Source organism: Taudactylus pleione, unplaced genomic scaffold (genome assembly GCF_031769625.1).
Source record: "Taudactylus pleione unplaced genomic scaffold, aTauple2 ptg000517l, whole genome shotgun sequence".
Classification (NCBI taxonomy): Eukaryota; Metazoa; Chordata; class Amphibia; order Anura; family Myobatrachidae; genus Taudactylus; species Taudactylus pleione.
In genome coordinates this window covers 6852679-6870260 of record NW_028284919.1, presented here as the reverse complement: position 1 = coordinate 6870260, position 17582 = coordinate 6852679, and the positions used below count along the sequence as shown (strand labels likewise).

The following is a 17582-nucleotide window of genomic DNA, read 5'->3' as shown; positions in this document are numbered from 1 at the left end:
CAGGCGAAATAGAACTGGAGAAAAGTTCTCTCTATCCCAGACCAGGAGGGAAAAAAAAAAAATGCAAAATCCCTATTTTTGGCTAAAAATGTGGGGATTTCTTTCAGAACCCTTTGAACAACCCCCCTAATGATAAATAATAAGTTGCGTACTTTGGCAAAATACGACTGTGCAAATTTTGGGCAAAAGAATTTTTTTTTGTAATTTATCATTGGGGGGGGGGGGGGGGGATTGGGTGTTTGATGTTCAGAAATAGGGATTTTCCATTTTTTTTTTCTCCTGGTCGGGGATGGAGAAAACTTTATTTTTTCACCTGTTGCCATTTTCACCTGTTTTTTTTAGCTGTTTTCGCTGCTAATTGAATACGGCCCTTAGTTTTAAACACATACAAAGTTGAAGATGAAACACAATAGAACTTGCTGTGAGACACGCCTGCTACATTGTAGCACTTCATATACAGATTCACAAATGTTACATATCAAATTAATCAGTACAGTTTAGTGACGCAGCTTTGTCGCTATCCAAATGATTTGTTCTTCTGTAGCACCCAGTTATGCCAATATTTGTATATGCTAATAAATTGCATTTTTCAATTGGAACAGCATTCTATGTACAGTAACTCCATGTTTATATGTGGACAATTATATTGCTCAATCTTTACATTAGAGGAGACAATAATCCATTACTCACTAATTAGAATAATTGGAGATCATGAAACTCAGCTATGATAACCTATCGATTAGTGACTGGCTAAGAATCAACATACAATGGTAAAATACTTTCTTCATTTACAACATTATAGGTTGTTTCTGTGAAAGCATTATGAGTGGTTAAACATTTCTAATGAAGTAGCCATGATGTATAGTACTACATAACAGCAAGAGACAGATACACGTACTGTTACATGATTCTACAGGTTATCAATAAATATTGCAGCATATTTACCAATTCCAGATTTGCCAATTACAATGTAAAAACATACTTGCGTTCTGGTATTTATAATTTTCAATTTTTTGTATGCAATTAAATGCTGCCGGTTTAAATTGCCAGAACTGCAGTTCAGAGAGGAATGTTTCATATGCATCACAGGATTAGAACATTATTGGTAAGGGTTAATTTTCTTGCAGTTCCTGTAAAGTTATTTATTTATCCAAATATCCGTGCGGTTTGGGCTATGTAGTCAAACCAGTCGTTCTATTAAAGATTTGACTTAACGAACATCAAAACAGCCACACATACAAAACTGTACTTTGTTCCTCACATTATTTATTACCAGTTATTTATATATAGTGCAAACATATTTTGCAGCGCTTTACAGAGACTAGTTGGCCATTCACATCAGTCCCTGCCCCAATGGAGCTTACACTCTATATTCCCTACCACATGTACACGCACACACATACACACAAGGGTTAATTTTTGTTGGGGGCCAATTAACCTAACAGTATATTTTTGGAGTGTGGGAGGAAACCGGAGCACCCGGAGGAAACCCACGCAAGCACAGGGAGAATATACAAACTCCACACAGTTGGGGCCATAGTGGGTACTGAACCCATGACCTCAGTGCTGTGAGGCAGTAATGCTAACCATTACACCATCTGTGCTGCCTCACATTCATTCTGCTTCCAAATCATGTTACATAGATCTTAAAAAAACAAAAACCATATCCAGAATACGACCGCATCTTACACAAGACACTGCAAAAACTCTAACTCATGCACTTATATCGCACATTGATTATTGCAATAGTCTCCTTACTGGTATTCCCCAAAGCAAACTATCACCATTATAATCCATTTTATCTCCCCTAGATTGTAAACTCCTAGGAGCAGGGTCCTCCTCCCCACTGTCTCACAGCCTTTTTCTCTAACACTTCTATGACAGCCTTCACCTTCAGAGCTGTACTGTGTATGGAGAATTGTGTTGCTAATTGTTACTTGTGTTCTGTTTATAAGTTGGTTACTGTATTGTAATGTAATGTTCTGTGTACCATTTACTGTATGTACGGCGCTGCGGACCTCTTGTGGCACCCTATAAGTAAAATGTAATTATCATTTTAATTGCAGCTCCGCTGTCAGTACCTCTATTGGTTACCTGTATTCTACCAAATTCAATATAAAATACTTTTTCTTACACATAAGGCTATTAACCAGACTACACCAATGCTTATCTTAAAATGTTTTAAATTTAAACCAGCCACTCTGTGGCAAAACCATTACACAACTATAGGTTTATTGCTTAGAGTACCATCTAGTGGTCAGTAACAAAACTACATTTATTATCAAATTATGATACTATATACACGTTTCTGGAGCACAAGGTGTAAAACATTCTGCACAGTGAATTCTGGTAAAAAGTATTTTACTTAATTGAAGATCTGCAACATGAAAGGACTTCTAGCTTGGTAATAGGTCAACTCTTGCCAGTGACTTCTGGGCAATTCGTATCTTTACAGATCTGTTATTTACACAATTAACACGTAGCTTCACTTTGTGATAAAGTACAGACAGTGGGGGCAATTCAATTCAATGCGAATTGAATAGCGCTGGGAGCTAGCTCCCGGAGCTATTCAATTCAGTGCGCTGTGTGGTCGAAGAATGCCGGTTCTCGCGTCTTAACAAGAGTGTTAAGGCACGTAACCGGCATTCTCTGCCAAAGTGCCAGGCGCGCAGCTGTTAGCGCCGCGCTATGCGGAAAAACAGCTGTGTGTCCGGCGCTTTGGTCGGATTTCTCCTCGCATCCCCAGAGGGGTGCGAGAAGAAATCCTTAGCCCGCCCAAACAGCGCGGTGCATTGAATAGCTTCAGGAGCTTCCTGCCGTCGCTATTCAACATCGCACTGAATTGAATTCCCCCCAGTGGGGTCTATTTATGACGCTAAGATAGGATTTTTCTCAGCTTCTCACAATTTACCAAGAGGAAATCACTGATGTATCCCGCGGTCTTTCTTTCTGCTGCATACAGGTGTTCCTATGAACCTCTAACGGAGTAAAGTGGAGGTATGGCATTAGCTATACAGACAAAGGGAATAAGTGAAACCAAAGAGTCTTCTCTGGATATCCTCTCACTGAGATCACAATGCGCATATGTGGACATGTGTCATGAAATGTGCTTATTGCCTTTGCCGTCAGGTTAAGTTGCAGGTTGACCCCTCACCGATTGGTGGTTTCGCCAGTGCTCGAGAAGAGCCGGCATAGTAAATAGCTGCAGTACAACATTATATATTGCTGCAACATAACTATGCAGCAGCAGTGACAATCATTAACAAACCCAACAGTCATGTTTAATAGCTCTGGGCACATAGCAGAAAAGTATTGTAACCAGAGAATCTTAACGTTTTATATTATGTAACTTCCATAAGGTCAGTAAGTTATTAAAAAAACTACTATATAGAGAACAGTATTACAAATGAAAACCTTTCCAATAGAGCTAGAATACAAATAAATAAATGTCACCACTCATTATGAAACAGCCAGATGAAACAGAGTACGTTCCTAAAGTCTGCAAAGAGTCAATGAATTATGGTGAGTATACAAAGATTTGTTTAATTCTTTATAAAAGTCCTGTGTACCCTCATTTGTTGAGTAACACAGCTCTCCACAGAAGAGGTGGTTTGTACCAGGCCGGACATTTTGGTACTATAAAACAACCTCTATAACCGTAGTCTGTTATCTTTTGCCTCCAGAGCTTTGACTGCTAAATCCGCTTTATGACTGAGCAAATCGGCTTCTTCTGCACTTTTCTGAGCTCGGATGTTCTTTAGTAGGAAATGTGAAATGAAAAGTTTCAAGCCCTCGCGTAGCATTCCCAGCTTGGCGTTGTCAGAGACCCTAAAGGGAATACAGGACACAGGCATGTAACTCATAACTGCTCTACAGACGCACAACATGACAGATGTAACTAGTGGCTCAACCAAGTTAAACATCGGTGGCTTACTCATTGCCGAAAAGAATCAATTCACAAATGAAAATCAGTTACAGCCTTATGAGTGTTAAATACTTTAGTGCTCTCTTTAGCGTTTAGATTTAATTTAACCAGATTTGTAAAACAACTTACTTTCCAAATATAAGAGCAAGATCATCTACTTCAGCTTCCAACAACAGCTTGGAAAGAACTTGACGCAAGAAGGAAACTTTGATTTTATCCAGCTCACTGAACTCTATAACCTGCAGGAAGAAGATAAATACAATGATCGCGCTGAGCGAAAAAAATTGTGGGTCCCAGGGACCCCTCACTTTAAGAAATTGGGGTCCTACTGCACTTTTTCTGGGTCCCGTCACATATTATGGGGAGTTGAGGGCAGGCAGCAGTTGGGACGGTAATGGGGGGTATATAGTAGTTGGGGTCAGAGGGGGTTGGGGTAGAGCTGCAGCTAGAGCGGAGTAAGTGTTTACAGTTGTTGCGACAGTGCTAGGGGGCTAGGGGCAGGCAGTGTTGTGGGTAGGGAGGGGCAATGGTAGATAGCAGCTGGCGCAGTACTTGGGGAGCATGGTGGGGGTTAGGGGCAGGCAGTACTTGGGTTAGGGAACGGGCAAGTGTAGATAGCAGCTGGGGCAGTAGTATGGGAGACAGAGGGGGAAACAGTTGTTAGCAGCTAGGGCAGTACTGGGGGCAAGGAAGAGGTTAGGAGCTGGCAATACTAGGGGCGTAGGGAGGGGAAAGGTTTGATAACTAGGGCAGTACTGGGGTCAAGGAGGGGGTTAGGGACAGGCAATACTGGGGGCAGTACTGGGGTTAGGATAGCAGCTGTGGCAGTACTGAGGGTAGGGGTGGGTAAGGATAGACAGCACATGGGGAGGTTGCCTCCTTGCTTTTGCTGGGAGCCCTTCTGTCCCATGCAGTGTCCACCTCCCTGCCTCCTGCGTGCAGAGAGCTCAGCTGGCTGAAGGAGCGCAGGCTGCTAGAGGGGCGCCAGTGACAACGCTGCTGCAGCCAAGGAAGAGATGCCCGATGGATGCAGTGTATACAGACTCAGTTAGGAGTCTTGCAGCAAGGGTGGCGCGGTGTTTGGCTGGTGAGACGCCGCCACGCATCGATCGGTTACTGCAGCACACACAGCGCGTCCTGCAGGACCCAATCAGTTTTTAAAACTGGGTCCCCAGTTTGCTGTAGCGCATAAAGACACGCTATAGTGCGTATTTTGTGATCCCTGAAATATGCAGATTGGTGGATCACAATTATAGGAGACGCAGTGTATATTATTAGCCCGTTATTGTTTATTTTTTATGGATCCACAAGGGTTCCACAGCACCTTACAAATAAGCTAAACAAGAAAACAGTGACTTACAGTACATAACAGTGCAGGACAAGGACATGGGTTTTACATTGCTGCATCCGTGGTCACAACACTCAAATAAGCAGCAGGGTGGCAGCAACCAAAAGTTAGGTGCCGTTGTAGGGTGTATATGATAGTATAATTAAGGGAAAGGAGAAGCACATGAGGGAAGTGGGCATTGCTCGTGAGAGCTTACAATCTAAAAGGGAGGGAGGGACAGACAGAAAGGGGTGACACAGATCAGGTAGACAGTGAGGAAGGAGCAAGGAGCAGCGGGTTAGGATGAGAGCTGGATGGCTTTAATGAATAAGTGAGTTTTGAGATCCCCTTTGAAACTTAGTAGGGAGGTGGAGATAATTTCAGAGGTAGGGAGCAGCACAGACAAAACCTTGGAGGTGGGGAGGAAGTAATCAGTAGGCAGGAGAGGAGACATGCATTTGTGGAGCGATGTGGGCGGGCAGGCGTATAAAGGGAGATCAGGGTCAGATGTAAATGGGAGAGAATTGGGTTAGGGCTTTGTAAGTGAGTGTGAGAAGCTTGAATTGGGTTCTGAAGGGGAGCCAGTGTATGGGTTGTAGGAGAGGGGAGGCAGATGTAGTATGTTTGGAGAGAAAGATGAGCCGAGCAGCAGCACTGAGGACAGATTGGAGTGGAGAGGGAGAGAGGTTAGAAAGAGTTTAAATCCTAGAAATATTTTGGAGATGGAAACAGCAGGACTGCGAAATTTGCTGAATGTGCGCATTACAGGAGATAGAGAAATCCAGGATAACTTCAAGACAGCGCACTTGGGGGCTAGAGGAGATGGTTGTGGGAGGTGAGGTTATGCGGGAGGGTGGGAAGATGATCAACTCAGTCTTATACAGGACATCCATGAAAAAATAGCAGACACAGTTGGAGATCCGAGTGAGGAGAGAAGGGGAGAGGTCAGGGGAGGAGATCTGTGTAATCAGCACAGAGATATCAGAGGCCAAAAGAGCTGATGAGCTCAGCTAGAGAGGAACTATAGAGGGAGAATGGGAGAGGTCCCACAACAGAACCTTGGGGGACACCTACTGTTAGTGGGGGCAAAAGGGGGAGTCATGAGAGGAGATGGAGAAAGAAAGGTCAGAGGTAGAAGGATAGCCAAGAGAGGGCAGTATCCCGCACACTGACATAGTGAAGAATTTGCAGGAGGAGAGGGTGGTTCAGTGTCAAAAGCAGCAGAATTTGAGAAGTGGAAGAGGGTAGAGGCCCTTGGATTTGGCAGCAAGGAGGTCATTGGTGACTTTTGTGAGGGAGTGGAGAGGACAGAAGCCAGACAGAAATGAGTCTATCAGGGAGTGGGAGGAAAAGGTCAGTAAGGGGATTGTAGACAATCTACTCAAGGAGTTTGGCAGCAAATGGGAGGAGAGAGATGGGTCAGTGAGTGTTAGGATCAAGGGTGGGGTTTTTTTTTTTTTAAGAATGGGGGAGACAAGGGAATGCTTGAATACAGATGTAAGGGAGAGACTGAAGTGGTGGGCAAGATGGGAACAGGCAACAGGAGAGAGGTAGTGGACAGGCAAAATGCTAATTGAATAGCATTTCCCTTCCTGGTGCTTGTCATCAGCCAAGGGGTAAATGTCGGGGCTAATTAAATTCTCCCCATACACTGAATAGTGAGCCAGCACCCAGAAACATGTAAACACAGACTGACAGCTCTTATTAATCTGCCAGACCGATCCTCACCTTAAAAATGGAGAGTGAAAGGCTCTTGTTTTTAATCAGATGACTCAATAGGTGGATGAGGTTTGAGAACGTGGTTGTTGACAGACTTTCCAAGTCCTTGAATTTATCCCACATACTGAACTGGAATGTCATCTGAAATATCATACAAAATAACAATAAAATAAAGGAACCGGATAAAGCTGGTCACCAATAATCATGCAACCACAACAAAGAACAAAAAAATTAGACACAGGAGATAAAGAAAGGATATAAACTCACAACGATAAACATCCTATGTATGTGTGACATGCTGCAGGTAAAAATGGTTGCTTAGCCAAAAAAAAAAAAAAAAAAAAACCAGCCCTGTGGTACTAAACACCCTAATGTTAAATATTGGAATAATTTATGATTGTATGAGAAGCTAACTGAAATATATATATATATATATATATATATATATATATATAAAATCTGTGCATGAAACTTGAAAATCTGCGAAATCAGTAAAAACACAGTGACATTATATTGATGTAGTATAATACACAGCAGTCCGTGATCAATGTCACAATTGAAAGTTTGTATCCAGATGCATCCACTGTCATGTGGCAACAATGCTATAGTTTTTTTTCCAAAACAAATAGTGGAATTTAAACTGATGCAGTTTGTCTGACTCGCATGTGAGGGGTGGATGCTCTCTTGTGGTGCGAGGCGGGAGCTCCCAATGGGTTCACAAACTGTGAGCGGACACCCTCCATTGTGTCGGGTTTCTGACTATAGATGGACAGTAATTAGACAATGTCTAGATAGACACCAGATGTTAGACAGTTAATAGTTAGACAAGGATAAAAGTTCGACACAGACAAAAGTCAGACACACTAAAGTTAGACATGTAAAAAGATCGACAGGTACAAAAGGTCGACAGAATCAAAAGTTCGATATGAAAATGAGCGACACAAAAATGGTCAACTTTTTTTTATTTATTTTTGTAGGATTATGGTTTGGTTTAGTGTTAGGCACTTACTGGAGGGGTAGGCACCATGAGGGAGGGTTAGGGTGAAGATTAGGGGAAAAAAAAAAAGTCTACCATTTTCATGTCAAACTTTTTACATGTCTAACTTTAGTGCGTCTGACTTTTGTCTGTCGAACTTTTATATTTGTCTATTAACTGTCTATCTAAACATTGTCTAACTACTTACTGTATGTCTATCTCTTACACCACACCCCACTGCGTCATGTATAGGTACTCTCTGTTGCGGTGGAGTGGTCTCACTGCCCAATTATGTCTCGATCCTCTCCGGCTGTGGGAGTCTCCGCTTGCTGCTGTCCGCTACCGTTGCTTGCAGTACATTTGATGTAGGCACTGGTTAGTTAGGTGCCATGCTTGATAGCTGCTGGAGGAGCAGCGTCAGATAGTTCCAGAGCACTTGCAGGCTGTGGACGGATAGTACTCTTCCCTAACGCATTGCTTTCCAGACAGGGATTTCATCAGAGGGGTGTATGAATACATTGTGCGTGGCTGGTAATTGTCAGATACCACTGATTTCCATACAGTTACAATTATTGCTTGTTATGCTGTAATAAATCACTTACCATGGAATCACTACAGGGTAAAATCCCTAATGTGACATCCTCCAACATTTAATGGATACCTATGACAATGTGTATGCCACAATACCCTAACACTGCAAACTGAGCAGCTTTCTCCTTAGACTACTAGATTGTGTACTGAATCTGTCCCTTCCCACTCACAGCACAGCAGCATGTCAGGGAATAAGGAGACTGACAGGTAACAAGGTTACAGGCTAGGGCTGCTGGTGAGCACACAATATATACAGTTTTGGCCATAATGATGGATCAGAAAAAGTCTATTTTTGGACATTGCAGCACTTTAAGTTATACATTGCAGTACCCGATTCAGTTTAAAAATGATGAACACAATGACCAGCTAAATGGCATTACCCTTTCTGATTACTGTAAAGCTATAGAGCTTTTGTTACTTCCAAATAAAATAAAAATCATACCAATAGCAAAAGCCTCATAAAAAAAGAATGGTATAATGTTTTTATTTTATTATTGGTAGCAATAATAAATAATGGTAACTGAATATCTCACAAGGTTACCTGGAACCGCCTGTCGTACTCGCAGAACTTGCTGGACAGGAAAGCGTAGAAAGGGTTATAGCGCTTCTCCTGCAGACAGCAATCAATAAGGACATGGACAATCTCCCGCTCTTGATGGTGCTTTAGCCCCAATCTGAAAGGGCAAAGAACAAACTTAAAATCCTGAAGGGGAAAAAACAAACAAAAAAAAAACAAAAAAGAAAACCAGGTGATGTTTTACATTCTCTGTAGGCAGCATTATTGCGAATGAAAATGATTTTCCAAGTAAGCCCCCTCCTCCTAGCCGGATTGCCAGGGTCTGCTAAATAAAGGTGCTTTTCTGTTATGCAGAACCAGTACATAATAAAACTCATCCATCTTTCAATCTGTGAAATGCATGGGAACGATGGCTGAGCATGAGGACCAATCACAAGCCGTAATCTCCTATGATTGCGTCTTGGACCGGTTACAGAATTGGAAAAAAAAAAAAAAATGGCTGCTCCTTGAGTTTTAGCCTCATAAAAAGGGAGCATATTAGCAAAATGTTTTTTTTATAGCTGGTAATGCAGCTTTACATTTACAAAGCAATTTAAATAATAGGAGTTTTTAAATTGTGTTTATTATTAAAGTTTTGACATTTTCAAACACAAAAATTACAATAAACAATAAAATGAGGAGACAAGACCAGTGTACAATAATCTAAAGGGGTAACACTTAGGACTCAGATAAATATAAAGAGAAACGAATGTAAAGATAATATATATGTAGCAAAAAAAAAAAAAATATAGTAAACCTAACATAAAACAAAACTAGACAAGCGGCTCAACAGCAGCAGGCATGGGGCAACCCAACAGTAACATTTCACATAATACATGCAACTCGACATATACTAGAACCCTTACAATAGAGTAGTGAAGTGGGGACACAAATCCAAACATAATACCATGAGACTAGTGGGTATTAATCTAACGAATATGAACACCGCTCTAGAAAAAGAATATGCAATGTAGCTTCACCCCTGCACCTAACGCCAAACGGAGCTGTTCCAAAGTCAACATACAGTAGTAGTCGTATATAAAACAAATATCAGTTCAACATAAACAGAATATACAGATGTGTCCTCATACATCTGGACGCGAGTGAGCTTTCAAGTCACATGCGACTCGTGTTTTTCACCCAAAAATTGGTGTTAGTAACAAGTGGATGCGACAATCCACTTGAAAAATCTGAAAGGATTAATGTGGTATGCGACTGTTTTATATGTGCGTATCTGAACCTGTATACAGTGAAAAGAAAAAAAAAAAAACTTGCTATATATATATATATATATAAAAATATATATATTTTTTTATTTATTTAGCATCCAGATGTGCCGACAGTCAAGGTGCCAGCATTGGGATCCCGGCTCCAGAATCCCGAAGGTAAGTATAAGGGGTTGGGTTAGGTTTAGGGTGCGGGAAGGGGGGAGGTTAAGTTTAGGCACTTGTAGGTTCAGGCACCGGGAATTAGGAAATTATGAAAGCATTGGGTCAAATATTCCTGTACATGGTTCATCCAGCCCAGGACCTAAAGAGGCATCCAAGAGACTCCCAAAATAATAAACTAAATAGCCTAACCAAATATAAAACCCTAACCTCCCCGCTCCCCACCCAAGTGCCTAACCCCCCCTGTAATTGCCTAAACTTAAACCTCCCCCCCCCCTTACCCGCAGCCTGCCTCTGCGGGTTACCTTTGATCGGTATACGGGGCTCCCGGGGTAGATAACATGACAGGCGTCGGGATCTCGACGCCTGTCATTAGACCCCTGCCGGGATTAGACAGTTGGGAAGCCGGCGGTCGGCATTTCGACCGCCGGCATCCCGACTGCATACCCTAGGAGCAAGCAGGAAAACTAAAAAGGATAGTAGGACTGAACAAACCCTAAAGACAATTAAATACTAACGGAGGAAAAACACAGTTATATGATATGACACTATGAAAAAAAAAAAATTAAACAAATTTCAAAAGCAGGAATAATAATTAAGCATTATGAAGACAAGCAAACAGTATTAAACACTGGCCACTGTCTCTGGATAATACATAATATTCGCAATAGATGTCCTCATTGGGTCTCCCGACGGAAGAGGCAGTGAAAAACGTCAGGCACAGCAAACGGAGATGGTAATTCATGACAATAGGTTGTTCTTACACTATATGTCAAGCCCAGCAAACATAGAAGGAAAGGAGTCCTTAAAAAGACCTCTTTCAATGGCCCCAAATATTTCTATATACTATGTCACCTGAGACTCCAGGGGGAACAGCCGTCCAGTGACCGAAGTAGCACTGCCTCCTGGGAGCAAATTAAAGTCTCTCGGTACGGCGAAAATTATTGGAATATGTTCTCTTTTAAATCCCTCTTAAAGTTCATTAAATAGAGTACATGGGACTAAAAGGATTATACCATTGATGATGCAAGATCTAGGAAATTTGTTTAGTTTTTTTAGTAAGACCTATGACCCTTTGACCTGGATGTAATTCATGGGTAGAATATAAGAATCCACATTTTGAGCAATACAGTCACACTACCTTGAGGAAGAGAGTTAAAGCTCTCAAAACGCATTGGTGAAAGAGTGACTGGTGGAAGAACTTGCTGGTAAAGATCCAGGAATTCCTTAGCTGAAGGGTACCCCCCATAAGGTTTCCGGAGACCTTCAACTTTTTAACCAACTACAGGCCCTTTTTGATGAGGAATATCTGGTAATTCCCCACAACATTATCTGACTTGGCTGCAGATATCTTATGTATTTTAGCATCATTTGCACTTTGAGGTTTTCATTTTGAAGTTTGATATTTTAGAATCAATAAATGTGTTGATTGTATTACACTATGGTTCTATTTTTGATTTTATGTTTTATATGGAATATGCATCCAGAATGAATACTGAGGATCCATGACATAAAAGACAAAACGCTAAGGGAAGTATCACTTACCTTTTTAGAGATTACCCAAGCGCAGATTGATTATTACTTTATTGTTTCTATTATGCCTGACCGGAGAACTGTACGCCCAAAGTGGGTGCCTCCTGGAGGTTAAAAAACCTGAAATGTAAATATGAGCAAACGTGCGGACAGGGGACCAGATTGCTGCAGAGTGGACCTGTGCTACTGAAGTCGCACGTTGCACTACCCAAGAGATCGCCACCGCCCTAGCAGAAGGCGGTGACACCCAGTCTGGTGGCGGTCAACCTGCCCCAGAAGGGGTTGAGTGATGTCCGAGCTAATCCAACGCGCAAAGGTCTGCTGAGTAGGCGGCCAACCATGTTCCAACACATCATAAAGAACCCGCAGAGAACAGTGCGGCGTACCAAGGAAGAAGTGTCCAAGGAAATCTGCATAGCCATATAATCCCAGTCCGAGGAATTCACTAAAAGGAGGAATAACCGGAAGAACAACATCTGAAACCAGTGTTGTCTGGAATCGTAAAACCGCACAATCTACATGGAAGACAAGCAAATACGTAACTATGCTGAGGAAAGGCAATAGCCATAAGGAAGAACAGCTTCCAAGCAACAGACTGAAGATCCAATGAATGCAGCGACTCCAATGGAGCTTGTGTGAGAGCCCAGGAGACTAGATTTAAGAATCCACGGCTCCACCTGTGGATGAAACAGTGGCAAATACGCAGCCCACCATGCATAAACAGATTAGACACTTGGAAGATACAAACGCAGCTGTGAAAGAAAATGACAGGGCCAAAACCTGTAACGTGATGAGACAAAGGAGCTCAGTCAGACCCGCTCGCAAGCATCCGCTCGTACGAGGCCGAAGTTATGCATTTGTGCATGCATCGCAGTGCGCGAACTAGTTTGAGCGATCGGGAAGAGCTCTCTCGCCCAGCAAAGACAGCCCAGTGGAATGAGTGACAGAAAAGGCCATTTGTGGGTGGTAACAGGGGCAGGGCTGCGGTCACAGGGGAGAGGAGTTGCGAACGCAGGCATGCCTGAGTGTTTCAACGCCATTTCAGAGGCGTGCATAATTAACAGGCAGCGTCAGAGTACACGTCACATAGGCGGGTTTTTACACCGAAATGTTTGCAGTGCTTGCGGTAGGGTGAAGTCAAGCATGTGATGGAAACGGAGTACGAACTTGCAGTCTAGTACGGACCATGAGAGAGAAGACCTGCAGCATTATAACTCCCAGGCACAGTAGTACAGGCGTGAAAGCCAACCGAGGAAGTCCCCCTTTAGAAAAGAGCCTAGTTGTAGCGGGTCGGGACAAAGTGAAAATATGAGATATGGTAAGAACTTACCCTTGTTATCTCTATTTCTACGAAGTCCATAGGGTTCCACAGGATACCTTGGGGTATAGGCGATGGCGGCAGACATCCAGGCACCACAGAGTTAAATTTTCAGCCTCCCAGGATGCACTGGGGTCCCTCTCCTATACCCCGCCCCCGAGCCTCAGGCCACTCAGTTTCGTAACAAGCCATAGGCCGGAGCAGGAGCAACAAAAAAAGAGAGAGAAGACAGTCTGGAACACACAAGAATCACATTCTCACCAGAAGGAGACGGAGAAACCGGTGACCAGATCAAAGCCCATCTGCAGTACAGGTGTGACAGGGCGGGAGTCCTGTGGAACCCTATGGACTTCGTAGAAATAGAGATAACAAGGGTAAGTTCTTACCATATCTCATATTTTCTACTTCAGGGTCCATAGGGTATCCACAGGATACCTTGGGGATGTCCCAAAGCAGAATCCTTTAAGGGTGGGGACGCTCCTGTGCTGTAAGGAGAATCCGCCGCCGAAAGGAAGCATCCTGAGAGGCGAAGGTATCAAAAGCATAATACCTTACAAAAATATGGACAGATGACCACGTGGCTGCCAATCACCGCTGAGGCGCCACGTCGAGCTGCCCACGAAGGACCCACAGACCTAGTGGAAGAGCTTTAATAGAGGATGGAACAGGAAGACCTGTGAATCCATCCTGCCAAAGTTAGCGTAGTGGCAGGCCAACCCTTTTTATGGAAACCAGAAAGGACAAAACCGAGAGTCTGATTTCCTAAATGGACTGGTACGGTCAACTTAAATTCTTAGCGTCCGTACCACAGCCAAATAGACCTCACCAGCAGACAGGACTGGGGAAGTAAAGGCCGGTACTATAATTTCCTCATTGATGTGGAAACTAGACACCGCCGTAGGTAAAAAATCAGGGCAAGTGCGAAGCACTGCCCTGTTCCTAGGAAAGATGAGAAAAAGGGAGGTCTACATGACAGAGCCTCTCATTCTGAGATCCTACTGGCCAAATTAAGAGCCAGAAGGAATACAGTCCTAGCCGTAAGCCATTTGAAATCCACTGAGCCCAGTGGATCAAATGGCGGTCCTCAGAGAGCCCTAAGGACCCCAGCCAAATCCCAAGGAGCCACAGGTGGAACACAGGGATGCTGAATATAACTTACACCCTGCACAAAAGTGCGGACATCAGTAAGAGTAGCAATCCTACACTGACACCATACTAACAGGGCAGAAACCTGCACCATCAGGTAAGCAAGGCGAAGACCGTTATCTAAGCCCACCTGTAGGAAAGCCAACCTCTGGATATCCGGAATACCGGAGGAGCCTAGCCTCTAGGGCGACACAACTGAAAGAAAGTATACCATACCCAATGGTAAATTCTTGCAGATAAAAGCTTCCGAGCTCTTAGCATGGACAGAGCCCCTGTTAACTATAGAGCTGGAAAAACTCCTAGACCTTAAGAGGGCAGTCTCCACCGCCACACCGTCAAGGACAGACAACCCAGGTCTGGGTATCAGCCAGGATCCCGAGACAACAAGTCCGGGCGTAGAGGAAACAGCTTCGGAGTGTTAACTGAGAGGCTCCGAAGATCTGAGTAATAGTGCCATCTGGCCCACGCTGGAGCTATCAGCTGGAGCGTGCCTCCTTCTTGCTATTACTGGAGGAAGAAGGGATAACGGAGGGACGAGGTACACCACTTGGAAGGTCCACTGGACCTACCTACGTCTATCAGAAGAGTCTCATCTCTGAAAGGCTCCACTTGTTCACCAGAAGACTGAACACCTCCTGATAAAGAGGACATTTCCCTGAATGCACGTCTTGACAGCTGAGAAAGCCTGCTTTCCATCTGAGGATTCCTGAATGAACACTGCCGATGACGGCAGGGATATAGCCTTCCACCCAAGCCAGAATTCGGGACACCACTGTTAGTGTCGCCTGACTACAGGAACCTCCTAGGTGGTTTACATAAGCCATCATGATGGCGTTGTCAGACTGTACCTGCACGATATTTCCGTGGAGGACCTATCCTGCATGCTGGAGAGCCTTGAATACTGCTCAGAGTTCTCAGATGTTTATGGGAAGCGCAAAAACTACTGGTGTCCACCTGCCCTGGAACAAGTGTGGACCCGTCACTGCTTCCCAGCCACGGATACTGGCGTCCGTCGTCAGAAGGACCCTGTTCGCAATCCCAAAGGGGGTGCCCCTTGTTTAGGTGAGCCTTCCGCTGCCACCAGGCCAGAGTGAGACAAACCTCGGGGAAAGCCTATTGACTTTATCCGATGGGGCAACCCATCCCATCCGGAGAGGATCAAGTTTTTCAGAGGTTTAGAGTGAAGCTGGGTACTCTCCACCATGTCGAACAGCGACACCCTGGAACCCAGGAACCACATTGCCAAGTGAATAGACACTCGGCGACTCTGCAGGCAACTGCGTACCTTTGCCTGTAATGCAGAGATCTTTTCCTCAATCACAAAGATCCTCCGATGTTGGGATATGGATCATCTTCTGTGATGAATCAGAGAGGACCATTTCCAGTTCATCAGTCAGCCCTAACGTAGCAACACAGATATTGTCCGTTGCATATGGCACTGAAGTATCATCTCTGGGGTCCGTGGTAACAACAGGAGGTCGCCCGGATAGGGTAACAAGCGGACCCCCTGCATCCGCAGGTGGGCTGCCATAACTGCCATGACCCTGGTAAACCGTGAGGCGCGGAGGCCAGACCAAGGGGCAATGCCAGAAACTGGAAATGCTTATCGACCACTGCAAACCTAAGGAAAACACTGGTGTGCTAAGAAAAGAGGGATATTGAGGTAGTCACCCTGAATACATCCAACGACACCACAAATTTCCCAGGCTCCATTGAATGATGGAATGCAGGGTCCCCCTCCCGAACCGAGGAACCCTTAAGAATTTGTTGAAGGATTCGAGGTTGAGAATGTCCTGGTAAGACCCATTGGGTGTCTGTACCAGAAAGAGGATGGAGTAATACCTCGTTCCCCTTTGGGGCAACGGAATAGGTACTATAACTCCTGCCTGGAGTGTAACACCCTCAAAAATTACAGGGCCTTGTCCTGAATTGACAGAAGACCTGTAACGAAAAACCGTCTGGGAGGCTTTTACCGGGAGGAGAGGACATACCTTCAAGAAAATACTTCTCTTACCCCAGTGTTCATGGTGGTCAGACACCAGCACTGGGCGAACTGGAGAAGCCGGCCTCCAACTCTGGGGTCTCCCGAGAGGAGGCCCGTCCCTAGAGGCTGAAGGCTTATAGTCCAACCTGGGAGTAGGACGTCTTGTACTCCAAGCCTGTTCTTATGGCTGAGCAGATTTCCTGGCTACTGTGTTGGAAAGCTGTATTTTAGACTTACCCTGGCCTCACAGGGCCGAAAAGACAAAGCCCCAGACCCTGATGGGACTGTAGCCGATGGCACGCACCCAGCTGCTACCTGCAGGGCCACAATTGCGTCCACACGAGGGCCAAACAGGACTTGTCCCGTAAAAGGCAAAGCATTCCAAATGGAATCTGCATCCGCTTTCCAAGAGCGCAACCACAGGGAGCGGCAAGCCGCTACTGCTGCTGTGGAGATTCTGGAAAGGAGTAGGCTATATGTAAGACCGTCTCATTATGAACGTGGCAAAGTCTCTGAGGATTTGCCACTATCCACCTGCTCTGCTGGAGAGTCAGTGTGCAGAGATCCAGTTACCTACTCAGCGCTCCATGGCTCTGTCCCCCCAGCACACGGCCATAGCTGGCCTGGAAGCCCCTCCAGCAAGGGAATATTGGATTTTAGATATATTTGCACCTTGCAATCTGGAACCTCCTTCAAAGAGGACCTGGAGGGCATGGGCAACGTAGCACTCCTCACTAGACGTGTAACATGAGAATCTACCCGTAAAGGTAACTCCCATTCGGAAATGTAATTATCCGCAAAAGGGGTATGCAAAAAGTCAACCGTTTTTGAGGCTGGAACCGCTTACCCAGATTTTCCACGCCTCCTCTAAATGATCCACCTGACCAGATAGAGGAATTACAGTGGCAACACCCTTATCCTTAAAGAAGGCATATTTGGATTTAGCCACGGGGGATATGTAATAACCAAAGCCGCACGGACTGCCCGTAGAAGGCCAGGTATATAGACTTTAGACCCAGACTACGCCTCCTTTGCACTAAGGGGCTTGTGTCTGAAAAAGTCAATAATCTCACCGTCATCAGACGTCATGCCTTTACCCGTCTGAGACCCGAAAGGCTG

At 44.4% G+C, this 17582-nt stretch overlaps 1 protein-coding gene across 1 annotated transcript in view; it reads right to left on the bottom strand.

The window, feature by feature from the left end:
- Positions 1-1249: 1249 nt before the first annotated feature.
- The window catches only part of NOM1 (nucleolar protein with MIF4G domain 1), a 34744-nt gene continuing 18411 nt past the window's right edge, over positions 1250-17582 (bottom strand). Inside the window, exons 8-11 of the mRNA XM_088450378.1 lie at positions 9080-9212; positions 6981-7112; positions 4055-4164; positions 1250-3828 (exon numbers count right to left, since the gene is read on the bottom strand). Coding sequence (XP_088306504.1) covers positions 3651-3828; positions 4055-4164; positions 6981-7112; positions 9080-9212 — 553 coding nt within the window. The 3' untranslated portion in view covers positions 1250-3650. The remainder of the gene's footprint in view (positions 3829-4054; positions 4165-6980; positions 7113-9079; positions 9213-17582) is intronic.